Source organism: Salvelinus fontinalis, chromosome 19 (assembly GCF_029448725.1).
Source record: "Salvelinus fontinalis isolate EN_2023a chromosome 19, ASM2944872v1, whole genome shotgun sequence".
In the NCBI taxonomy this organism is placed as follows: Eukaryota; Metazoa; Chordata; class Actinopteri; order Salmoniformes; family Salmonidae; genus Salvelinus; species Salvelinus fontinalis.
In genome coordinates, this window is record NC_074683.1 from 9,189,363 (window position 1) to 9,216,478 (window position 27,116).

The window sequence follows — 27,116 nt, forward strand, 5'->3', positions numbered from 1 at the left end:
AGCAAACACCAATTATCCCGGAGCTAGCCAGCTGAAGAGTTCCATCAGCCACTCCTGGGCTACAATCACCTATCCGGACCCGTTTTACTGCCGATGCGGAGCCCCACCGGGCCTTCACGACTGGGATACCGACGTTATCTGCCCGAGGGAGTATTTCAACCGGCCCCTCCATCGCGACGTAACCTGAACGTCCATATACTAACTGCGGCCCGCTAATCGTTAGCTGTCTTGAGCATATCGGCTGCTATCTGAACAGGTCTATCGAACAATCTTCTTAGGCCACTATAACTATTTTGACAATTGGATTGGTCCCCTCTACCACACGGAACCCCACTAATCTACCGACGGAATTGCACGGCGTGGCTAAAAACAGACCTCCATCTTCTGCTAGCTTGCTACCCATGACTAGCTGTCTGAATCACGAAGCTAGCACCAGTTAGCAAACACAATTCTACAACTCACAACCTCTCTTTCGCCACCGCCATCCGGCTTGGATTCTCTGTCGACACGACCACGTCTGGTCTGCAGACAAATACCCCATACGCTGTGCCCTCAACCGGCGTCCGTCTGAGCAGACCACCCCCTCGGGCTACTAACTTTAAACGCCGCGGGCTAGCTTAGTGGAGGCCTCACTACTCCATCTACGGCTGCCCCCTGGACACTATGATCACTTGGCTACATAGCTGATGCCTGCTTGACTGTCCATTAATTCACGGTACTCCATTCTGTTTATTTGTGTTTTATCTGTCGGCTCTGTGCCTTAACTCAGGATCTGTGTGTAGTTAATCCGACCCTCTCTGCCCAGTCGTCGCCATTTTTACCTTCTGTTGCTGTGTTAGCTGACTAGCTGCTGTTATCTCACCTGCTGTTTTAGCTAGCTCTCCCAATCATGACCTGCAATCACTTTATGCCTTATTGTATGTCTCTCTCAAATATCAATATGCCTTGCATACTGTTGTTCAGGCTAGTTATCATTGTTTTGGTTTGCAATGGACCCCGTAGTTCCACTCTCCGTACCTCTGATACCTCCTTTGTCCCACCCCCCACACATGCGGTGACCTCACCCATTGAGACCAGCATGTCCAGAGATACAACCTCTCTCATCATCACCCAGTGCCTGGGCTTGCCTCCGCTGTACCCGTGCCCCACCATACCCTGGTCTGCACATTATGCCCAGAATCTATTCTACCACGCCCATAAATCTGCTCCTTTTATTCCTTGTCCCCAACGCTCTAGGCGACCAGTTTTGATAGCCTTTAGCCGCACCCTCATCCTACTACTCCTCTGTTCCTCGGGTGATGTGGAGGTAAACCCAGGCACTGCATGTCCCCAGTCACCCTCATTTGTTAACTTCTGTGATCGAAAAAGCCTTGGCCTCATGCATGTCAACATCAGAAGCCTCCTCCCTAAGTTTGCCTTACTCACCGCTTTAGCACACTCTGCCAACCCTGATGTCCTTGCCGTGTCTGAATCCTGGCTTAGGAAGGCCACCAAAAACTCTGAGATTTCCATACCCAACTATAACACTTTCCGTCAAGATAGAACTGCCAAAGGGGGAGGAGTTGCAATCTACTGCAGAGATAGCCTGCAAAGTTCTGTCATACTTTCCAAGTCTATGCCCAAACAGTTCGAACTTCTAATTTTAAAAATTAATCTCTCCAGAAATAAGTCTCTCACTGTTGCCGCCTGCTACCGACCCCCCTCAGCTCCCAGCTGTGCCCTGGACACCATCTGTGAATTGATCGCTCCCCACCTAGCTTCAGAGTTTGTTCTGTTAGGTGACCTAAACTGGGATATGCTTAACACCCCGGCAGTCCTACAATCTAAGCTTGATGCCCTCAATCTCACACAAATCATCAAGGAACCCACCAGGTACAACCCTAAATCCGTAAACATGGGCACCCTAATAGACATTATCCTGACCAACTTGCCCTCCAAATACACCTCTGCTGTCTTCAATCAAGATCTCAGCGATCACTGCCTCATTGCCTGTATCCGCCACGGGTCCACGGTCAAACGACCACCCCTCATCACTGTCAAACGCTCCCTGAAACACTTCTGCGTGCAGGCCTTTCTAATCGACCTGGCCCGGGTACCCTGGAAGGATATTGACCTCATCCCGTCAGTTGAGGATGCCTGGTCATTCTTTAAAAGTTACTTCCTCACCATATTAGACAAGCATGCTCCGTTCAAAAAATGCAGAACCAAGAACAGATATAGCCCTTGGTTCACTCCAGACCTGACTGCCCTCGACCAGCACAAAAACATCCTGTGGCGAACTGCAATAGCATCGAAGAGCCCCCGTGATATGCAACTGTTCAGGGAAGTCAGGAACCAATACACGCAGTCAGTCAGGAAAGCAAAGGCCAGCTTTTTCAAGCAGAAATTTGCATCCTGTAGCTCTAACTCCAAAAAGTTCTGGGATACTGTAAAGTCCATGGAAAACAAGAGCACCTCCTCCCAGCTGCCCACTGCACTGAGGCTAGATAACACGGTCACCACTGATAAGTCCGTGATAATCGAAAACTTCAACAAACATTTCTCAATGGCTGGCCATGCCTTCCACCTGGCGACTCCAACCTTGGCCAACAGCCCCGCCCCCCCCGCTGCTACTCGCCCAAGCCTCCCCAGCTTCTCCTTTACCCATATCCAGATAGCAGATGTTCTGAAAGAGCTGGAAAACCTGGACCCATACAAATCAGCTGGGCTTGACAATCTGGACCCCCTATTTCTGAAACTGTCCGCCGCCATTGTCGCACCCCCTATTACCAGCCTGTTCAACCTCTCCTTCGTATCATCTGAGATCCCCAAGGATTGGAAAGCTGCCGCTGTCATCCCCCTCTTCAAAGGGGGAGACACCCTGGACCCAAACTGTTACAGACCTATATCCATCCTGCCCTGCCTAGCTAAGGTCTTCGAAAGCCAAGTCAACAAACAGATCACTGACCATCTCGAATCCCACCGTACCTTCTCCGCTGTGCAATCCGGTTTCCGAGCCGGTCACGGGTGCACCTCAGCCACGCTCAAGGTACTAAACGATATCATAACCGCCATCGATAAAAGACATTACTGTGCAGCCGTCTTCATCGACCTGGCCAAGGCTTTCGACTCTGTCAATCACCATATTCTTATCGGCAGACTCAATAGCCTCGGTTTTTCTAATGACTGCCTTGCCTGGTTCACCAACTACTTTGCAGACAGAGTTCAGTGTGTCAAATCGGAGGGCATGTTGTCCGGTCCTCTGGCAGTCTCTATGGGGGTACCACAGGGTTCAATTCTCGGGCCGACTCTTTTCTCTGTATACATCAATGATGTTGCTCTTGCTGCGGGCGATTCCCTGATCCACCTCTACGCAGACGACACCATTCTGTATACTTCCGGCCCTTCCCTGGACACTGTGCTATCTAACCTCCAAACGAGCTTCAATGCCATACACCACTCCTTCCGTGGCCTCCAACTGCTCTTAAATGCTAGTAAAACCAAATGCATGCTTTTCAACCGTTCGCTGCCTGCACCCGCACGCCCGACTAGCATCACCACCCTGGACGGTTCCGACCTAGAATATGTGGACATCTATAAGTACCTAGGTGTCTGGCTAGACTGCAAACTCTCCTTCCAGACTCATATCAAACATCTCCAATCCAAAATCAAATCTAGAGTCGGCTTTCTATTCCGGAACAAAGCCTCCTTCACTCACGCCGCCAAACTTACCCTAGTAAAACTGACTATCCTACCGATCCTCGACTTCGGCGATGTCATCTACAAAATAGCTTCCAATACTCTACTCAGCAAACTGGATGCAGTTTATCACAGTGCCATCCGTTTTGTTACTAAAGCACCTTATACGACCCACCACTGCGACCTGTATGCCCTAGTCGGCTGGCCCTCGCTACATGTTCGTCGTCAGACCCACTGGCTCCAGGTCATCTACAAGGCTATGGTAGGTAAAGTGCCGCCTTATCTCAGTTCACTGGTCACGATGGCTACACCCACCCGTAGCACGCGCTCCAGCAGGTGTATCTCACTGATCATCCCTAAAGCCAAAACCTCATTTGGACGCCTTTCCTTCCAGTTCTCTGCTGCCTGCGACTGGAACGAATTGCAAAAATCTCTGAAGTTGGAGACTTTTATCTCCCTCAACAACTTTAAAATCTGCTATCCGAGCAGCTAACCGATCGCTGCAGCTGTACATAGTCCATCTGTAAACTACCCACCCAATTTACCTACCTCACCCCATACTGCTTTTATTTATTTACTTTTCTGCTCTTTTGCACACCAGTATCTCTTCTTGCACATGATCATCTGATGATTTATCACTCCAGTGTTAATCTGCTAAATTGTAATTATTCGATTTATTGCCTACCTCATGCCTTTTGCACACATTGTATATAGATTCTCTTTTTCCTACCATGTTATTGACTTGTTTATTGTTTACTCCATAACTCTGTGTTGTTGTCTGTTCACACTGCTATGCTTTATCTTGGCCAGGTCGCAGTTGCAAATGAGAACTTGTTCTCAACTAGCCTAGCTGGTTAAATAAAGGTGAGAAAAAAGAAAAAAGAAAAAAGAAAAAAAAAATCCTGCATTTAGCATGCCAATTGCATGCTCACTCAAAACTTGAGACATCTGTGGCATTGTGTTGTGTGACAAAAACGCACATTTTAGAGTGGCCTTTTATTGTCCCCAGCACAAGGTGCACCTGTGTAATGATCATGCTGTTTAATCAGCTTCTTGATATGTCACACCTGTCAGGTGGATGGATTCTCTTGGCAAAGGAGAAACGCTCACAAACAGGGATGTAAACAAATTTGTGCACAACATTTTAGAGAAATACGCTTTTTGTGCGTATGGAACATTTCTGGGATCATGAAACATGGGACCAACACTTTACATATTGCGTTTATATTATGTTTTTTAAATATTTTTTTACAGTGACAAAGGCCAGGGTTATTTGGGCAGATTGGGATAAGAAAGTTGCATTTATGTTAGTTGCATTCTTTGTCTCGATGTTGGAAACAGTGTCTAGCCCGTCTGTCAGATTTGATGTTAGATAACATGAGAATGGTTTATTAAGATAGATTGTATCTTTCCTCAAAACCCCTAGCCAACATAGTATGACCTCAAGCATGCACTGCATGGTGATTAATGTCTTAATCTGTCCTCCCACCATTTAGAGGGAAAATACAGGGGAAATCTCAAGGGATCCTTCAAACGCCAACAGTCCCGTTAGAGTACATTTCTTGAGGACGGTCCTCAGAGATAACTGTAGAGTCATTGCAGAAGCCTTTGTGAAAAGGTCATTTCATTTGAGGAGTTACGTTCACAGCATACATAAAAATTCCCTGGCAAAGAGCTGTATGTGACAGGAAGGAAAATAATGAATGAATCCAACAGCAGGTCAAGTTGGTTTCCGTAGTAAAGGCATGTGGACCGGAGAAGAAGAAGATCTCTTGCTTGGGACGAGTCCAGGTTGACGATTGCTCAATTCTGTCACCACGTATTGCTTGGGATTCCATCAGCTTCCTCTCTTGTGATTCCTCGGAGGGGGAGGGGTGATAAACCGTGTCAGACTCACAGAACAGTCTTAGAAAGAGGGCGAGCTTTTCAGATCCAAACATCTGTGGCCCTACAAACATGAAGCATGCTATATTGGCTTATTGCTCAATCACACAAGGGCTCTCCTCTGAGATGTGGAGGTACTCTTGACACGGCCCATATGATTCACAGATGTTGATTGAATGAGATCAGGGGCGTCAATTGGGTAGGGCAGTCACCATACCCTAGCTCCACACCACCAATTTAAAATAGACTACTAAAATCATTCCAATCCTGATTAAATGGCAAATGAAGTTTAGCGGTAGTAGACAGCTGACTTTAGGACCTTGCGGACACCTAGGAAAGCTGTTTGTATGGCTGCCTAGCTTTATGAAGAGGAGAGATCTGTATTTTTGTTTAACTAGGCAAGTCCGTTAAGAACAAATTCTTATTTACAATGACCACCAAACCCAGACGACGCTGGGCCAATTGTTCGCCACCCTATGGGACTCCCAATCACTGCCGGATGTGATTCAGTCTGGATTCAAACCAGGGACTGTAGTGACACCTCTTGCACAGAGATGCAGTGCCTTAGACCACTGCACTACTCGGGAGCCTGTATAATAATGACGAGATGATCATGTCTCCGCCCTAACAATGGGAGTCGTTGTCCCAAAGGCGGGAAGACAGGCGACAAGTTTAGGTCCAAAATAAGCCCATAGAAACACATTGGGCTTATTTTCGACAGATTTTGTCTAGTTAAACCTCTCGCTTTGCCTCTTCCTTTCTGTGGAGAGTGCATTGACACAGCTGCAGGGAACAGCAAGACTTTTTCTCAACAGATTGCAGAGGTAAAGATGGCTGTAGTGGATGGGTTTGGCTAGGTAACTGCTGTTTGACTTGACATGGCAGCTAATTATTGTATGGCATGTGTTTGTAGAATGTTAAGTCCCCTGTTGACTGATGTGAATGATGCTACAGCAACATGGTGATAATGGCTGTAGTCAAGGCCGTTCTCCAAACTGCATTTTAGAGTTTTTTTAATTGTGTAGAAATGCAGTAAATGACATTACCCATACCCTCGGTTTAGCTGGAATGAAGCGCCTGAATGAGACCAAATATATCTGAAATTCAATGCTGGAAGAACTGGTCGACACATTTTCCGTGCACATTACAGAACTCATCTCTTTCCAATCGATTTTTTTTCTTCACCTTTATTTAACCAGGTAGGCAAATTGAGAACACGTTCTCATTTACAATTGCGACCTGGCCAAGATAAAGCAAAGCAGTTCGACACATACAACAACACATAGTTACACATGGAGTAGAACAAACATACAGTCAATAATACAGTGAAAAATAAGTCTATATACAATGTGAGCAAGTGAGGTGAGATAAGGGAGGTGAAGGCAAATAAAATATATTAATAAATAAAAATATAAAAAGGCCATGGTGGCGAAGTAAATACAATATAGCAAGTAAAAAATAAAAAAAATAAAAAAAACTGGAATGGTTGGTTTGCAGTGGAAGAAGGTGCAAAGGGTATATTTTTTTGTATTCTGCAAGTTGCAGAAATCAGGCGGCATATCATTGTTCCAAACACGCTGATCCTCAATGTTCAAAAGAACTGGTGTTGAGGTTGAGTTACATTCTCCACCATGCCTCTAACTGGAACCTAATGCAATTAAGCCTGTGTGTAAGTGTAGGGGTGGCAGTGGGATGGTAAAGAAGGCTATGCTGGAAATGTAGTCGTTGACATGTCTAATTGGGAAGTCAGTCAGTCACCAGGGGATTGGTGGGAAGGGCTCTTGAATTCACGCACAACCTTCCACTGTCACGTCAGTATCAGAGCAGATCTGCACGCCCCTCGCTACCCAGTTTGTGCTGACTTCCTGACTTCTGATGGCGATTGCTCAGCAGATATGTATCACTGCTCTGTTCAATATTAATCTTCACACAGGGCACCCATTCGATAGTGCTAAATTATGAAGTAGCAGGACAGTTAATTTGTAGCATGCACCAATATGGAAGATTTAGCTGGGCCACAACGATATGCTTGTAGTGAAGACCGATGGTTTTCTGGTCCAGCGCACTAAAATACTGTTATGGTTACAGCGGGAGTCAGATCAAGAATCTCTCTGTGTAACTCATGGAGGAGACAAGATTCGTAGACAAAGCTGAGTTAAGGGTTGGAATAAAATCCAAGCACGTTTTCTTAACCCACTAATGAAATGCAAACGTGTATTGTTTCATGATTACTCCCTGACATGCACTAGCTCTGCTCGACGTCAATCAACATTGAACACGTATTTATTTGCGCAATTAAATGTCCACGTGACCGCGCATCCACGTGGCAAGGCAATGTAGTCTGTTTCATTCCGAGTAGTCTATTTCTCTGTGTCTGTCTCTCTCTCTTTCTCCCTTTTGTTTAGCAGGGAACACCAGTATGTTTGCACTTCGCACCGACATGTCGTTTTGTCTTGGACTGACACCATTCTGTGTGTTTTCCTTCGGCAGCCAGCTGCAGCCTTTTCCTCACACCCCATGGCTCCGCCAATCCCCAGCACCAACAGCAGCACCAACAACAGCAGTAGCTCCAGCACTGCAGGGTGGGAGCAGCTCAGTAAAACCAACCTGTACATCCGAGGCCTTCCCCCAGCCACGACCGACCATGATCTGGTCAAGCTCTGCCAGCCGTGAGTACACTTCCTTCCTCTTATGATTATAACTATTGATCGGTTTTTGACTTGTCGGCAGTGGTCACCACCACCGTGACTGTGGTAGAGTTCAAAGCAACAGTTACTTATTTGACTTGAGAGAGTAATAATAACAGCCTGTTCAATGTAATTCCGAAGTCTTCATAATATGTTATTGTTTGTCGGATCTCTGCAAGCATCATTTATTTTGATCTAATTTATACTCAGAAACGTATATTGAGAATCTCCTGTAAATGCATCCATTTCGGGATATGTTTGGTGACGTCACATTACTAGATGACGAATATGACCTCAGTTACCAGTGGACCATCTCGCTGTGCATTCAGTAGATACCAAAAAGGTTAGATGACGCACTGGTAATAAAGCTTATTTTCACTGCCACGTTTTAAGTAGAACCATGACTAACTGGGACAGGTCACATCACTTGACCACAGAGAGAGATGGAGAGAGGGAGAGCTGTGAGTTAGGGGGAAGGGACAGAGATATTTGAGAAGATGATGGCCAACACTGCAGGGGGAGAACTGACAGGGGCATTACATCTGAATTTAAAATGAAAAATGATATTGGAAGACTACAAGGGCAAACCCAGAGAGCTTTAGCAGCTGATAGTATCTGAAGCGATACAGTGGGTAGTTCATATAGTTAATGCAGGGGATAAAGGGGCAATCTTGGCCCGCTCTCGTCCACAGCCACATTGTTATTGTGTACCTCACGTCTGTGGAAAAAGACCACCGAGGTGACTTTGAAATCTAATTTTCTTTTCCCAGACCCCCCTCTTTCCCCTCCCCCCTCCTCCACAATACGATGTTGACTTTGCGGCACATTCAACCCCTCGATCTCCTGAACGGCTGGCATAGATCCTCTATCCCGTGTTCAGAAAGAGAGATACAGAGCGACAGCTGCGATTTAGATACCTACAACACCATCTCTTTGTTAACTTTTCATTTAAAAAAAAAAAAACGACTAAATGGGGAAGAAGAGGGAATTCATTGAATGAAGAAAGCAAACGGGTATTGTATGTTAGAGTCCTGCACGGGTCGCTTTTTTGGAGCCGCATCCACCCCGTGCCGGCCATCCACCCCGTGCCGGCCATCCACCCCGTGCCGGCCATCCACCCCGTGCCGGCCATCCACCCCGTGCCGGCCATCCACCCCGTGCCGGCCATCCACCCCGTGCCGGCCATCCACCCCGTGCCGGCCATCCACCCCGTGCCGGCCATCCACCCCGTGCCGGCCATCCACCCCGTGCCGGCCACATCAATTCCAAGCCCCACCCGATACCCAACGTCAAGACAGATTTTTCTCTGCAGCCCGACCCACCACATAGTTGTTCTGGGAGCCAATCCGTGACCCGACAAATAACATCAATTTATTGAACTGTTTTTATGACTCCAGAGTAGGCTATTAGGCTATACTAGGCTATTAGGCTATACTAGGCTATTAGGCTATACTAGGCTATTAGGCTATACCCCTTCTCTGCATGAATTAATTTGTCTGCATATCTATTACATTTGGATGAAGGGAAACTATGACATTAATTAATATCCTCTTATTTTCACAATGCAAAGCGGCACATTGACAATTCACATCGCTTTGAAGAAGAGCCTTCTAATTAGCCTCCTTACCTAATGAAAGCCTATAACCGACTTAACAAAACAAGACCTTTACGTTCAATATTGTTTAGATAATCAAATAGTTTAATTGAAACTCAAACAAACAATTCCCAGAATCAAATAGGCTATATGCTTCAGAAATAGCATACATTTATTTAGTAGGCTATTGCCTGCTCAAACTTTTACCAACTTTATATGGCCTGCGTATAGTCTAAATGAACTAAAGCCTGAATTAACATAATAATCAACTGATAATTAACTGAATTACCTCAAACAAATACACGCTTGCACTTTCTGCAGGCTCTGTATCCATCAACCGGGATGTTGACCTCCTTGTCCACAATGACTCCAAAATACTTCCAAATCTGGGATTTCACTCGCGCAGCACCTGTTTCCACGATGGTGTATTCCACCACTATAACCTTACTTTTTATTTCCACAGTTAAGCTATGTTAGCCATTTTTGCATAAACTAGGCTAACCAGGGAAATTAAACTTGGCAATGTAGTCACGCGTGGGGGAGGGAATATTAGCTCTGCACTTAAACAAATTAGGAATGTTTCAGCAACACACAACAGTTCACTGTTCCACTGCGTGCATGGCTGGCTGGAATCCTAGGCCTATAGTCTAGCCTACTATGTCTGTTTTATGTTTTATCTTGGTTTAAAACGTTTCCGATCCGCAATATAATTGTTCCGAACCGTGAGCCAACCCTCGAAATAATGAAATAATGTTTTCATTCCACCCGCCAGCTGTGTGTTTTTTTCGTGTCATCCACAGGGAATCGTGGGTATTCGACCCGATGCAGGTCTTTATTGTGTGCACAGTGAAAGGCAGTTAGATTCATACTGATAACATCATGTACATAAGATAGCCATATCCTGACCATCTCTTGCACTGTTGATGGTTTGCCAGAGAGCAGCCGCTGGCTGTTGCCATTTAAGATTTGGGATTAGAGCTCAGCGTAGAGATTCAGAGTCAAGGGTTCGTGCTCTTTTACCTTGTGTTGTGTTCAGCTTAATCCTCCCCCTGACTGAAATGTTCTCAGCATATCAACTCACTCTAATCAACACTATATCAACGTTGCTTTTCATTGAATAGCAGCCTAAATACTGGCAACAGTTCCGCCACGCTCTCCCAAAATCAATTCTTAAGAAAGTTACACAAAGAGCGTTGTGTTCAACAGCCAATCAGCATCCCCGCTTGAAATGGGAACGCATGTTAATGTTGAGATTGCAGGGGCCAGTCTGTTTGGCGTTACCATGAATGGACACAAACAGAAGTTGGCTAACGCACAGACTGGACCACCAGGCTACTCAGTCAGTAGGTCAGAGGTAATGCAAGCCAGATAGTTGTTGGACAATCTAAAGAGGTTGGAATAGGTCCCTGTGTTTTTCTAATGATTCCCATCTTTCTCTCATAGTTTTGTGTCTGACCTGAGCTGATCCACCACACAACCCCAAAATATCCCGAAAGACAATCCCAATTAAACTTCTGTTTAAAATGTTGAGGCAACGGTTAAGGACTCAAGAAGGACAGGGTATAATCAGTTCTTGTTGGTAGCAAGACGAGGCTGTTCCTTCAGGCTGTTCTTTCAGGCCATAACTCAATCCTGCCATTTTCAGAGCAGACAGAAGAGTATCCCTTAGCGGTGTCTCCAGAAATCAATAAGCATGCAGCGAATAGTAACCGGAGACCTTTTAACCAATGTAATGGGATAAAGGCAGGAGATGAAAGGCAGGTGGAAGGGGAGTGCATTGTTCTCCTAGCTGCTGCTGCTGCCTCTCTCTCAGAGACGACGTTCTACCTGATTCAAGCAGCTCTCTGTCTGACAGCACCAAGCAGCACTGTGATAGATGGTTAGTGAAAGCTAATGGAACAGGGGGGAGTCTAATGGCTAAGGTTAAAAAACACATTTTCCTGGACGCTGTGTTTTACAGTGCCTTCAGAAAGTATTCATACCTCTTGACTTATTCCACATTTTGTTGTGTTATAGCCTGAATTTAAAATGGATTAAATATATTATTTTTCTCACCCATCTATACACAATAAACTAGAGGTCGACCGATTAATCGGAATGGCCGATTAATTACGGCCGATTTCAAGTTTTCATAACATTCGGTAATCGTCATTTTTGGACACCGATTACGGGCAATTACATTGCACTCCACGAGGAGACTGCGTGGCAGGCTGACTACCTGTTATGCAAGTGCAGCAAGGAGCCAAGGTAAGGTGCTAGCTAGCATTAAACTTATCTTATGAAAAACAGTCAATCTTAACATAATCACTAGTTAACTACACATGGTTGATAATATTACTAGTTTATCTAGCGTGTCCTCTGTTGCATATAATCGATGTGGTGCCTGTTAATTTCTCATTGAATCACAGCCTACTTCGCCAAACGGGTGATTTAACAAGCGCATTCGCAAAAAAAGCACTGTCGTTGCACCAATGTGTACCTAACCATAAACATCAATGCCTTTCTTAAAATCAATACACAAGTATATATTTTTAAACCTGCATATTTAGTTAATATTGCCCGCTAATATGAATTTCATTTTAACTAGGGAAATTGTGTCACTTCTCTTGCGTTCTGGGCAAGCAGAGTCAGGGTATATGCAGCAGTTTGGGCCGCCTGGCTCGTTGCGAACTGTGTGAAGACCATTTCTTCCTAACAAAGACCGTTATTAATTTGCCAGAATTGTACATAATTATGACATAACATTGAAGGTTGTGCAATGTAACAGCATTATTTAGACTTAGGGATGCCACCCGTTAGATAAAATATGGAACGGTTCCGTATTTCACTGAAAGAATAAACTTTTTGTTTTCGAAATGATAGTTTCCGGATTTGACCATATTAATGACCTAAGGCTCGTATTTCTGTGTGTTTTATTATATTATAATTAAGTCTATAATTTGATAGAGCAGTCTGGACTGAGCGGTGGTAGGCAGCAGCAGGCTCTTAAGCATTCATTCAAACAACACGTTCCTGCATTTGCCAGCAGCTCTTTGCTGTGCTTCAAGCATTGCGCTGTTTATGACTTCAAGCCTATCAACTCCTGAGATTAGGCTGGCAATACTAAAGTACCTATTAGAACATCCAATAGTCAAAGGTATATGAAATACAAATGGTATAGAGAGAAATAGTCCTATAATAACTACAACCTAAAACTTGTTACCTGGGAATATTGAAGACTCATGTTAAAAGGAACCACCAGCTTTCATATGTTCTCATGTTCTGAGCAAGGAACTTAAACGTTAGCTTTTTTACATGGCACATATTGCACTTTTACTTTCTTCTCCGACACTTTGTTTTTTCATTATTTAAATCAAATTGAACATGTTTCATTATTTATTTGAGGCTAAATAGATAGTATTGTTGTAATTGTCATTATTACAAATATATATATAAAAATCGTCCGATTAATCGGTATCAGCTTTTTTTGGTCCTCCAATAATCGGTATGGTTATAGGCGTTGAAAAATCATAATTGATCGACCTCTACAATACACCATAATGACAGTGAAAACATGTTTTCAGACATTTTTGCAGTTTTATTGAAAATGAATTACAGAAATATCTAATTTACATAAGTATTCACACCTCTGAGTCAATACTTTGTAGAAGCACCTTTGGAAGCGATTAAAGTGGTGAGTCTTTCAGGGTACGTATCTAAGAGCTTTCCACATCTGGATTGTGGAACATTTGCCCATTTATTCTTTTCAAAATTCTTTAAGCTCTGTCAAATTGGTTATTGATCATTGCTAGACAACCATTTTCAGGTCTTGCTATATACAGTATTTTCAAGTAGATTTAAGTCAAAATTGTAACTAGTCCACTCAGGAATTGCAAAACCTCCCTGGTCTTTGTGGTTGAAATGTACTGCTCGACTGAGGGACCTTACAGATCACCCCTGAACTTACTTAGGCTTGCCATAACATCTTTTCATTTGTAAACATTTTGAAAAAACATCATTCCACTTTGACATTATGGCTTATTGTGTGTAGGCCAGTGACAAAAAAAAATCTAAATTGAATCCATTTTAAATTCAGGCTGTAACACAACAAAATGTGGGGGGAAATCAAGCGGTGTGAATACTTTCTGAGCTCACTGCCCGCACACACACACACACACACACACACACACACACACACACACACACACACACACACACACACACACACACACACACACACACACACACACACACACACACACACACACACACACACACACACACACACACACACACACACACGCGAGCACGCGTACACATACACGCAGCTTCAGCAGTTGTCTTACCCTTAACGACTGTGCTGGTTTCATATGCTTTCGATGCTAATCCATTGGTTTTTTGTGGAGAGTTAAACTGTGTCCTCTCAGTCACCCCACAGTGGGCCAGATCAGGAAGCTTTTTTTTTTAACCTCTTTCTTTCAAGCTTTCGATTTTTGTGTCCCTTCATCGTGAGCTGCTCTAGGGGGGAGGGGGCTTGCCGTTGACGCTGTGGTGATTCCTGTGATTGATTAATTTGGAGTCAATTAGTGGAAACCCTTCATCCTCAGGGCTCTTTACCCAGTAGAACGCAGGGTAAGGTCACGCCGGCCCGCAGAGACTAACAAAGCACTAGTGCTGAGCGATTAAAGCTTCTTGAGGTCAGTTCGGTTTCGGTTAGATTATTAAAAAAATTATCACGTTTTTTTATTTCAATATAAAAAAATGTACATGAAGTGCACTATGCATAATGTGGGTTGAATACTCTAACACGGAATAAAACAATTAATAAAAGTCCCATGATGGTGGTGACTGCCCATTACTGATTATTACTTATTAACCATCATTTATTCATATTACTTTAATAAAATATTTCAGTTGTTGTATATATTACATTGGTTTTATTTGATGACTTTATTATTTCCTTCCAAGTCATCATCTCATCTCTATAGAGCTGACAGACAAAATCACTATTTTAGTAGTTCTTCAAAGTAAATAAGGCATACTTTTATGACTGCTGAATACCAACTATCAATTACCTAGATCCTGTATTTTCAGTGGTGTAAAGTACTTAGGTAAAAATACTTTAAAGTACTACTTAAGTAGTTTTGTTGGGCTATCTCTACTTTACTATACTAATATACTATACTACTTTACTAAGTACATTTGAGCTATTCCATTTACTTTTGATATTTAAGTATATTTTAAACCAAATACTTTTAGACTTTTACTCAAGTAGTATTTTACTAGGTGACATTCACTTTTACTTGAGTCATTTTAATACTTTTTCCATCACTGTGTATTTTCAGGTAGAGATACCTTGCAAAGCAACTGCTCTCTATCCCTCTCGATCTCGTATTCGTCTCTCTTTTCTCTCTCTGTGTCTGTCCCTAACTAACCTCATGTAGCATGTGTAAAAAAGAAACACACAGACTGGAGAGTAGGCACGCAATGGATTATGGTCATTGTAGTTAATTATCACGTTTTCTGTGTTAATCTATGTAGAATATTGGCCTGTTGGAAACTACAACTCCCTACTATATTGCACAGTTCAGGCTTGATCTGATTAATCTATAGAAAAACTGTGCAATGTGCGCATTGAGCTCACAGAAAAAAGAAAAAAAATGCAATTCAAATAATTGAACTAACATTCTGTCAATTAGTTGTTTAAAAACTTAAAAATAACCGCTATTTTGGTTAATTGCTCAGTCAGGCTCTGCAATTGGATAAAAAAATGATGGACTTATTTGCTTATTATTAAGCCACTGCTGATCAGCGATCATTATGGCGAAGGCACTACATCAGTGTTTTCCATTAGCACCGGCGGTTGGCTAATCAGCCAGTTACAAACTGATTTTCAGCAGGTTAAATTTCATTTATAAGTTTCAATTAGTTAGACCATCGAGCCCTATCCCGCGAGAATGAACGATATGCATCTTTTAGCGATCTATTGATAGCACCTCCTCCCAGCTGCCCACTGCACTGAAGCTAGGGAAACACAGCTGCCACGGTCATCCCCCTCTTCAAAGGGGAGACACTCTAGACCCAAACTGCTACAGACCTATATCTATCCTACCCTGCCTTTCTAAGGTCTTCGAAAGCCACGTTAACAAACAGATTACCGACCATTTCGAATCCCACCGTACCTTCTCCGCTATGCAATCTGGTTTCAGAGCTGGTCATGGGTGCACCTCAGCCACGCTCAAGGTCCTAAATGATATCATAACCGCCATCGATAAGAGACATTACTGTGCAGCCGTATTCATCGACCTGGCCAAGGCTTTCGACTCAGTCAATCACCACATTCTTAATCGGCAGACTCAACAGCCTTGGTTTCTCAAATGATTGCCTCACCTGATTCACCAACTACTTCTCTGATAGAGTTCAGTGTGTCAAATCGGAGGGCCTGTTGTCCAGACCTCTGGCAGTCTCTATGGGGGTGCCACAGGGTTCAATTCTCGGGCCGACTCTCTTCTCTGTATACATCAATGATGTCGCTCTTGCTACTTGGTGATTCTCTGGTCCACCTCTACGCAGACGACACCATTCTCTATACCTCTGGCCCTTCTTTGGACACTGTGTTAACTAACCTCCAGACGAGCTTCAATGCCATACAACTCTCCTTCCGTGGCCTCCAACTGCTCTTAAATGCAAGTAATACTAAATGCATGCTCTTCAACCGATCGCTGCCCGCACCTGCACGCCTGTCCAGCATCACTACTCTGGACGGTTCTGACTTAGAATATGTGGACAACTACAAAAACCTAGACTGTAAACTCTCTTTCCAGACTCACATTAAGCATCGCCAATCCAAAATTATATCTAGAATCGGCTTCCTATTTCGCAAACAAAGCCTCCTTCACTCATGCTGCCAAATATACCCTCGGAAAACTGACCATCCTTCCGATCCTCGACTTCGGCGATGTCATTTAGAAAATAGCCTCCAAACATCTACTCAACAAATTGGATGCAGTCTATCACAGTGCCATCCGTTTTATCACCAAAGCCCCATATACTACCCACCACTGCGACCTGTACGCCCTCGTTGGCTGGCCCTCGCTTCATAATCGTCGCCAAACCCACTGGCTCCAGGTCATCTACAAGTCTCTGCTAGGTAACGCCCCGCCTTATCTCAGCTCACTGGTCACAATAGCAGCGCCCACCCGTAGCACGCTTTCCAGCAGGTATATCTCACTGGTCACCCCCAAAGCCAATTCTTCCTTTGGCCGCCTTTCCTTCCAGTTCTCTGCTGCCAATGACTGTAACGAACTGCAAAAATCACTGAAGCTGGAGACTCATATCTCCCTCACTAGCTTTAAGCACCAGCTGTCAGAGCAGCTCACAGATCACTGCACCTGTACGTAGGCCTGTAAATAGCCCATCCAACTACCTCATCCACATACTGTCTTTATTTATTTATTTTGCTCCTTTGCACCCCAGTATCTCTACTTGCACATTCATCTTCTGCACATCTACCATTCCAGTGTTCAATTGTTATATTGTAATTGCTTCGCCACCATGGCCTATTTATTGCCTTACCTCCCTTATCCTACCTCATTTGCACACACTGTATATATACTTTTTCTACTTTATTATTGACTGTATGTTAGTTTATTCCATGTGTAACTCTGTGTTGTTGTATGTGTCGAACTGCTTTGCTTTATCTTGGCCAGGTCGCAGTTGTAAATGAGAACTTGTTCTCAACTAGCCTACTTGGTTAAATAAAGGTGAAAATTAAAAAATTAAAAATAGGACAGGCGCCTGTCAGTCACAAAGCGAGCAAAGACAATAACTGAGAGGAAGAGGCGAAGCGAGAGGTTTCACTCTCACCAAAATCTGTCCAAAATAAGCCCAATGCCTTTGGGACAACGACTCCCGAGCATCTCGTCATTATACACAGATGTTATGGTTGCAGTCAAACTTATTTACACGGAGGAGGAATAGAGCATGATGCTTGTGAATTTGCACGTCCCATGTAATGTACTGTATGTGGTAACGATGAGTCAAAATCCACAACTAAGCCTAATTATTGTTTTCTGACACGTTCATTTATTTTATTTTGTGTGTTTCACATAGCCAGCCACGCGGAGTTGTGGCGCATAGTAGGCTATTTACTGCGCATTGATTGACAACTGAACAGCAAGTTTTGACTAGCTTATAAAGGGTGTCGAACTGACTGAATAAAGTTGATCTCCTATACATCTCTTTGCCATTCATAAATCATGCAACATGGTTAGGCTATACACTGAGCGTACAAAACATTAGGAACACCTGCTCTTTCAATGACAGACTGACCAGGTGAATCCAGGTGAAAGGATTCCCTTATTGATGTCACTTGTTAAATCCATTTCAGTCAGTGTAGATGAAGGGGGGGACACAGGTTAAAGAATGTTTTTTAAGTCTTGAGACAATTGAGACATGGATTAGGTATGCATGTGTGCCATTCAGAGGGTGAATGGGCAAGACAAAATGTTTAAGTGCCTTTGAACGGGGTATGGTAGTAGGTGCCAGGCGCACCAGTTTGCGTGTGTCAAGAAGTGCAACGCTCCTGGATTTTTCACTTTTCTCGCTCAACTATTTCCTGTGTGTATCAAGAATGGTCCACCACCCACAGGACATCTAGCCAACTTGACACAATTGTGGGAACCATTGGTGTCAACAGGGCCAGCGTCCCTGTGGAACGCTTTCGGCACCTTGCAGTAGCGGTGCGTTGGTAAAATCACTGTGGAAGCCAGAAAAGGAAGCTGCATTACAACCTATGTGTTGTGATAATTGTGTTGTTTGCTCTACAACCTGTTAGTTCATATGCCTTGACATAGTGATATACAGGCCTAAGGCCAAGACAATAAGAAGACACAGTGGTAGAATAAATTCAACCACACGTTTGTTTCATCACAAAACCAGAGCGCAACATCTGTCTGGTGAAGTTCACAAAACATATTGCATGTAACAGACAGTTACATGGCCTACAGCACGGTTAAGCAAGTTAAATGTTTCCCACATTTTCAGACCACTGAACAACGATTGATTTAGAACCACGGAGAGTTACCGCAAGTCACAAAGAAAACAGGAGCTGCCTACTATTCCAGCACCATTTCAACTTCAACATCATCAAATAACCTCTGCTTAGTCTAATACAGTGACAACAAAAAGATACCAAAAACTATTTAGTCCAATCAACATAAGCTAAATATGATTTGGCTGTCCATGTTTCTGATTTCTCTGTGTGTGTGTGTGTGTGTGTGTGTGTGTGTGTGTGTGTGTGTGTATGTGTGTATGTGTGTGTGTGTGTGTGTGTGTGTGTGTGTGTGTGTGTGTGTGTGTGTGTGTGTGTGTGTGTGTGTGTGTGTGTGTGTGTGTGTGTGTGTGTGTGTGTGTGTGTACTCGTTCGTGCAAGTAGAAAAACATGTTGATTCACCCATCTTGTAGAGAAATGCCAATGCCATCCTCCTCTCTTTCATGTTGGCCAAACGGTCTATCACATATTGGACTTCCATCCTCTCAGGCCAGGGGCACAACAATGTATGAATGAATGGTTGGATCAGAATCGCCGTTATGATCATTGGTCAGTACAAGTCCAAATTCCTATCTCCATCCATGGCTAATTTAGGAAAGGGCTATCTAGCTAGCTAGCCACCGGAGGACAACGACACAACGAGATACAGCAACTCAAGTTGTTTCTGTCAATGATGTACAGTATGCTCTTGGTGCGATATTGATAGGAGTGACGCAAAATCCAAACAACCTTCCCGTGACACGTTTTTTTGGTGGGCCAGGATCATTCCTAGTGGAGCTCACTCAGTTTAGCTCTGATTGGATATTATTTTATATATTTTTTAATCAAGGGAGGCCAAATGCTCGCTGGCTTCCCTTGCATTCAATGCTACGGGTGGCAACAATGTCATACTCTTTTGGACTAGACAGCAGAGGGGTGTTGTTTCACTCGCTCGCATGCTTTCTCCGGTGAGATACATTCAGCCTTTTGCAAATTGAAGGAACATTCTGAAACACAGAGAGACAAAAGAAATGTTGGTAAATGTTTTGGGGAAGCCTGGGTTCCTTTGGCATCTATGAATACACGCCACTCACACCTTGTATAGTCCATGCCTTGACTAATTTAGGCTGTTCTGAGGGCAAAAGGGGGTGTAACACAATAGTAGGAAGGTGTTCTTAATGTTTTGTACACTCAATGTATGTCCAAAAGATTTCCTACGTTTCCTTTCCTAGGATGTCGGGGCTTGCCAAACAGTGATGCTAAAGTGAGTTACACTCATCTTGTCAGTCAGTGTTATCTACTGAATTGCATCGGTGAGAGAGCTGTCCACTTGGCTCCCTAATTTGCATAAGCTACTGGAAGGCCTAGGCTTTTTGGCGATTATCTGCAAATAAGTTACTAAAAGCTGTCAAAGGGAAAGGGTGGCTACTTTGAAGAATCTCAAATAAAAAATATATTTTGATTTGTCTAACACTTTTTTGGTTCCTACATGATTCCATATGTGTTATTTCATCGTTTTGATGTTTTCACTATTATTCTACAATGTAGAAAATAGTAAAAAATGAAGAAAAACCCTTGAATGACTAGGTGTGTCCAAACTTTTGACTGGTACTCTATATTGCAGTAAACTGTAAATAATCTCAGGAAAAGACAGGTTAAATGTTACAAGGTTGAATGTTATTTTATAGTCCTGAGCATGTGCAGTAGGCTTAGACCTAGACAATATCCAAACAAAACGATAATACATTGAATTAATACATTTTCAGTCATTTAAATAGTAAAGTCATGTCTTGCTACACAATACCACAACAAGTATTAAGTCATTTCGCTGTGTATTTCATATGGAATAAAGGCATTAGACTGTACCAGAGGCCACCAAAATAGAGCTAAATTCTCAGCAGTGGACACCTGGCTGCCTACCTTTTCTATTTGGCTGGCTACTCTATGTACTTGTGGAAAACACTGCTATAGGTGACATTTCCCTTTGTGGCAAACATAAAACCATGCCACACAACCAGATCTGTCACAATCTGTTCTATCTACGACTTGGGGTCGAGATGGAGGACTCATTTTCATAAAGCCACCACCTGCCCACCTCCCAGCTCAGGTCAAAGCTCACACTTCCTCCTCCATCTAGAGAGCCAATCCCCTCATCAATCATTTGTCTGCCGCGCTGATTACTACCAGGGAGGTTAATTTACTACTACGTCCTGATGTCTGTGTGTTCTTATTTGTTGCATTCATCATTATACAGAGAGAAAGTCGTCATATGTAATTGTTGTGTTCTTTGCATTGATTTTCTATTCGTTCTGAATAGAGTGCACGAGCTTAGAGCTGAAAAGAAATGCAGTGAAGCCGGGGTTTAGGGGTCACCGCAAAGTTCATTTGTCAGAGCTGGCAGCAGCAGCAGTAACACAGTGCACCAAATAACTGTTAAAGGACAGGATGTAGCTGTGGAATGCCACTCGGTCCGCTCTGTCCCGACGTTGTCAAGAAGTCATAAATCCACAGTGTGTTATGTTACATTTTATACAAGTCTTTCACTGAAGACTTACACAAAGTGTTTTTAGATGTTCTGTATGTTTACTAAAGAAGCATCTCAGTCATTTTCACTTGTTTTGAATCCCTTTGGATAGAGGATAGTTCATCCGGCATAATATTGCAACCTTTGCTCTAGCGCCGCTGAGATTCTTAAATCCACATGGAAATGACGTCCTGTTTCTCGTGCTTCTTTGGTGATGTCATGAATTCTTGTGCAAGCCAGGCCTCACTCTTTGTGTTTTTTTTTAATGAGAGGCTGTCTGTCTGGTACGTAACACAGCACAACTAACAATAGCACTCTTTCTCTTCCTCTCGCAGGTATGGCAAAATTGTGTCAACAAAGGCCATCCTGGATAAGACGACAAACAAATGTAAAGGTGTGTATGGCTTCAACAAGTCGTGACGTAGTGGAGACATTCTGTAAAAAGATCTAGACTTTTCCCCCCCACAAAAATATACGCACAAATCAAGAAGTCATGCTCATATAACAACCGTCAGACTTAAAGCAATAAAAACTCATCACATGCATCATTGAGAGGATACTGGATGTATGTATCACAATGACTCGTTGTAATCCAGGATAGCAGTGCAAAGGCTTTGGAGCTTCCAGTCTGTGATATGATGACACAGAGGACTTTTACCATAATCCTCCTAATGCTATTAGACTAAAGACAATGCCCATGCTAAGGAATGGATGAAGAGCCTTGCTTAAGGCCCTCTTGACTCGTGCAGTGGGTTTGGCGGCCCAGTACTGTCAGAGGGCACTGGCCCGGCCTTGTTGAAGTCTTTCAGTCATTCAACAGCTATGTGGCTCATAGGGGCTGGGCTAGTCAGGAAACAGGCAGCCAGACAGGCAAAAGGCTGCCACCACTTTGTGTTATTTTAGTCCTGGCCCTTTACTGATGGTCTGTCTGTTACCATGCGTTGCGCTAGCGGCGGATCCCCACACGAAGTGACAGCTCGTGCCCCTCCCTCTGGAGCGTGACACAAAGTCTTGGCTCCGGCTGCAGCCCTTGGCCCAACACCCTGTCCTGACTACTGAGGAGCACACTGACACGCTGCCCAGCCCAGCCAGCACGCACCACAGATGGGCTGAGAAGAAAAGAGCTTGGTCACTGTCCTGCTGGGGATTACGATACGCTAACTAATCACAGGTGGCGACTGAGAAACATCCTGTCGTCTTCCATTACGATTTTTACTTCAACTCGCAGCTTGCTTGAAGATACCTAAAAAAAACTCCCAAAATCCCAACTTGAAAGGAAAATAAACATTTGCCATTTATCTGAATGTCCTTAATAAAAACAAATATCTGAATGTTCAGATTCATTATATACTTTGGGCTGTTTATCTTGAAGATCAAACTAGGATCTGTAATTAGATTCCACAGTGAGCAGCAGAGAGGTTGCTGTTTGCCTGTGAGGTTGTTTGATGGTTAAATATAGCAACACAGAGTAGGGAGCAGGGAGGAACTGGACTGCAGGTCTGACTCTAGACTGGCCTGGCTTGCATGTAGCCCCAGGGGACAATGAGCAGACCTGAGCACTGGGCATCATCATTGCAATCTGCAGCCTCAGCACTGTGCTCTGCTCCCCCGGGCCTACTACACTGTCTAACCACCAGTCACTGACTGACCACCGTTATGGGCCACAGATACAGTAGGTGGGGGTCAACCACACTACAGAACATGGTGGCCTCTGGCCTGGCCTCACTGTGGTGGGTGTCAAACACAGCCTGCCACTTACTGCCGTAGATGTCAAGTTAGACCTGAGATTTAGTCTCCCTCCCAAATGGCACCCTATTCCCTATATTCTCATGGTACAAAGTAGTGCACTATGTAGGGAATACGGTGCCATTTGGGGGGCAGACTAAGTCAAGATTTCACCACGGATACACATTTGTATGCCCGTTATTGTTATACTGTTAAAGACTTCCTCCAGCGATTTCAGAACTTTTACAGTTGAAAAGCGATATCCCAAATATAAATACAGTAAAATACACACACTAAAGTTTTTTTATATTTTTTTACTTCTGAGCAAAACATTTATTAAACTTCAAGGAGTAGGAGTTCTACATTTACATTTAAGTCATTTAGCAGACGCTCTTATCCAGAGCGACTTACAAGTACATACATTCATATTTTTTTTTTTGTACTGGCCCCCCGTGGGAATTGAACCCACAACCCTGGCGTTGCAAGCGCCATGCTCTACCAACTGAGCTACACGGGGCCCAGCCAGTTCTTATGGGAATCCGTGATGTCATCGGCCTCCCCCTTGCTTGAAGAACAATAGAGGAGCAGTAGAGAACAGAAGAGGAAAGACCAACCCCATACATGTGCCATGTCATGACTTACCTAGCCACCTATTGAGATGTTCCTTTTGTTAAGTAAATCAGGTGTTAAATGGTGTAAAAAGGAGACTGGAGTGCCACTTTAGGGATATTCTCTGGTACTTTTGTATACCTTTTAGCCAGTAGTTCTGAAAGTAGGGCTCACAAACCAAAAGTGGTCCCCAAATATGTCGTAGTAAGTCACATATGTGCAGATATGTACACCACGTCATTGCTCTCCCTCTCTCTGCTGCGTCCAGGGAGTCGTTGGGCCCGCCCTGCAACCTCAGCTAGCAAGAGGGCAGGCCTCTTGCTAGCTGTCACTCAAATGGCAAGGGCCTGAACCTCACTGGCTAGAACTCGAATTGCTAGGGGGCTGACCCACGTGGTCCAAGCTTGCAGTACTCTAAATGATTCACATAGCTTACAGAAAACAGTCACTTTCAAACTAGGGATTTCGTGGCTAATTGAGGTAAGACAGTAATTCTGCTCATATATTATGCATGTATGAACTACACATACTGTAGATACATCCAGCCCAAAGAGGTTTAATAAATACTTACTGAGTCGCCAACGCCAAAGTACCGGAGCACGTTTTTAGCGGTGTTAACAATAGAAAATACCTATGACATAGCTGCATGATGAATTAGGATGGTTGTTTATGGTGGTCTTTCCAGGTAGACTGTGTAACACATACAGTAGGAAGTGTCTTGACTGGTGTGGTGTTCTGTCCCTCAGGTTACGGCTTTGTGGACTTTGACAGCCCTGCTGCAGCTCAGAAAGCCGTCACTGCCCTGAAGACCAGCGGGGTCCAAGCCCAGATGGCTAAGGTGAGGGTATGCTTCCAGTCTATTCCTATTCTCACACAAAAACACCTGACAATACACAGCCTTCAATGGATTTAGGTAGTCCATTTATAGGCAGCAACAACCTGACCCCCCCAGCATTACGTAGAGGGATAGGAATCTCCATGCCAGGGGTGCATGTGTACCTCTCGAGTTGGTTTGCAGCCCCCCCGTGACTCTGTGGTCACTGTGCACTAACATTAGCACATAGGCAGTATGTGTGTGTGTGGGTGTGTTTGTTTGTTCATGCGCGTGTGTGTGTGCTCTTACGTTTGTGTACTTGCATATACGCTATACAGTGTATTCAGAAAGTAGTCAGACCCCTTCACCTTTTACACATTTTGTTTTGTTACAACTTTATTTTAAAATGAATTACATGTAATTTTTTTCTCATGCACACACACAAAAAACAACGGAAATATGACATTTACATAAGTATTCAGACCATTCCCCAGTACTTTGTTGAAGCACCTTTGGTGGCGATTACAACCTTGAGTCTTCTTGGGTATGACGCTACAAGCTTGACACACCTGTATTTGGGGAGTTTCTCCCATTCTTCTCTGTAGATCCTCTCAAGCTCTGTCAGGTTGGATGGGGAGCGTTGCTGCACAGCTATTTTCAGGTCTCTCCAGGAATGTTAGATCGGGTTCACGTCCAGGCTCCAGTTGAGCCACTCAAGGACATTCTGAGACTTGTCCCGAAGCCACTCCTGCGTTGTGTTGGCTGTGTGCTTAGGGTCGTTGTCCTGTTGGAAGGTGAAACTTCACCCCAGTCTGAGGTGCTGAGCACTCTGGAACAAGTTTTCATCAAGGATCTCTCTGTACTTTGCTCCGTTCATTTTTCCCTCGATCCTGACTGGGGATGTTTTTCAGTAGCAGGGCAGTCCCTGCCACTGAAAAACAGGTCAGGGCAGTCCCTGCCACTGAAAAACATCCCCACAGCATGATGCTGCCACCACCATGCTTCACCGTAGGGATGGTGCCAGCTTTCCTCCAGACGTTTTCTCAGACCAGAGAATCTTGTTTCTCCTGGTCTGGGAGTCCTTTAGGTGCCTTTTGGCAAACTCCAAGCAGGCTATCATGTGCCTTTTACTGAGGAGTGGCTTCCGTCTGGCCACTCAACCATAAAGGCCTGATTGGTGAAGTGCTGCAGAGATGCTTGACCTTCTGGAAGGTTCTCCCATCTCCACAGAGGAACTCACCTCCCTGACCAAGGCCCTTCTCCCCTGATTTCTCTGTTTGGCCGGGCGGCCAGCTTTAGAAAGAGTCTTGGTGGTTCCAAACTTCTTCCATTTAAGAATGATGGAGGCCACTGTATTCTTGGGGACCTTCAATGCTGCAGAAATGTTTTGATACCCTTCCCCAGATCTGTACCTCGACACAATTCTGTCTCGGGGCTCTACTGACAATTCCACACCGTTGCTGACAAGGGGCTAAAAATCAAGGACACAGCCATGCAACCTCCATAGACAAACATTGGCAGTAGAATTGCCTTACTGTTCAGTGACTTTCAACGTGGCACCGTCATAGGATGCCACCTTTCCAACAAGTCAGTTCGTCAAATTTCTGCCCTGCTACAGCTGCCCCAGTCAACTGTAAGTGCTGTTATTGTGAAATGGAAACGTCTAGAAGCAACAATGGCTTAGCCGCTAAGTGATAGGCCATACAAGCTCACAGAACGGGACTGTTGAGTGCTGAAGCATGTAGTGCATAAAAATCGTCTGTCCTCAGTTGCAACACTCACTACCGAGTTCCAAACTACCAATTGGAGCAATGTCAGAACAATAACTGTTTGTTCAATGGCCGAGGAGCCGCACATAAGCCTAAGATCACCATGCGCAATGCCAAGCGTCGGCTGGAGTGGTGTAAAGCTTGTCACCATTGCACTCTAGAGTGATGAATCACGCTTCACCATCTGCCAGTCCGAAGAACAAATCTGGGTTTACCGGATGCCAGTAGAACGCTACCTTTCCAAATGCATAGTGCCAACTGTAAAGTTTTGTGGAGAAGGAATAACTGTCTTGGGCTGTTTTTAATGGTTGGGGCTAGGCCCCTTAGTTCCAGTGAAAATAAATCTTAACGCTACAGCATACAATGACATTCTAGACGATTCTGCGCTTCCAACTTTGTGGCAACAGTTTGTGGAAGGCTCTTTCCTGTTTCAGCATGACAATGCTCCCGTGCACAAAGCGAGGTCCATACAGAAATGGTTTGTCGAGATCGGTGTGTAAGAACTAGCCTGCACAGATCACAGACCTCAACCCCATCGAACACTTTTTGGGATGAATTGCGAGCCGACTGCGAGTCACGCCTAAATTCCCAACATCAGTGCCCGACCTCACTTAGGCTCTTGTGGCTGAATGGAAGCAAGTCCCCGCAGCAATGTTCCAACATCTAGTGGAAAGCCTTCCCAGGAGAGTGGAGGCTGTTATAGCAGCAAGGGGGGGGGACCAACTCCATATTAATGCCCGTGATTTTGGAATGAGATGTTTGACGAGCAGGTGTCCACATTCTTTTGGTCATGTAATGTGTGTGTGTGTATGCCTAATGTCA

At 44.2% G+C, this 27,116-nt stretch overlaps 1 protein-coding gene and 1 non-coding gene across 6 annotated transcripts in view; one reads left to right on the forward strand and one right to left on the reverse strand.

Annotated features, from left to right (window-relative positions):
* The window catches only part of LOC129816325 (RNA-binding motif, single-stranded-interacting protein 1-like), a 74,247-nt gene that overhangs the window by 20,522 nt on the left and 26,609 nt on the right, over positions 1-27,116 (forward strand). For 3 of the 5 annotated variants that reach the window (XM_055870660.1, XM_055870657.1, XM_055870659.1), the window contains exons 2-4: positions 8,053-8,231; positions 21,713-21,771; positions 24,458-24,555. In XM_055870660.1, the coding sequence (XP_055726635.1) occupies positions 8,053-8,231; positions 21,713-21,771; positions 24,458-24,555 (336 nt within the window). The remainder of the gene's footprint in view (positions 1-8,052; positions 8,232-21,712; positions 21,772-24,457; positions 24,556-27,116) is intronic. The other 2 variants (XM_055870661.1, XM_055870658.1) reach the window with 1 other exon arrangement.
* On the reverse strand, positions 23,546-23,621 carry trnaa-ugc (transfer RNA alanine (anticodon UGC)). The gene has a single exon. It is a non-coding gene; the product is annotated as a tRNA-Ala (tRNA).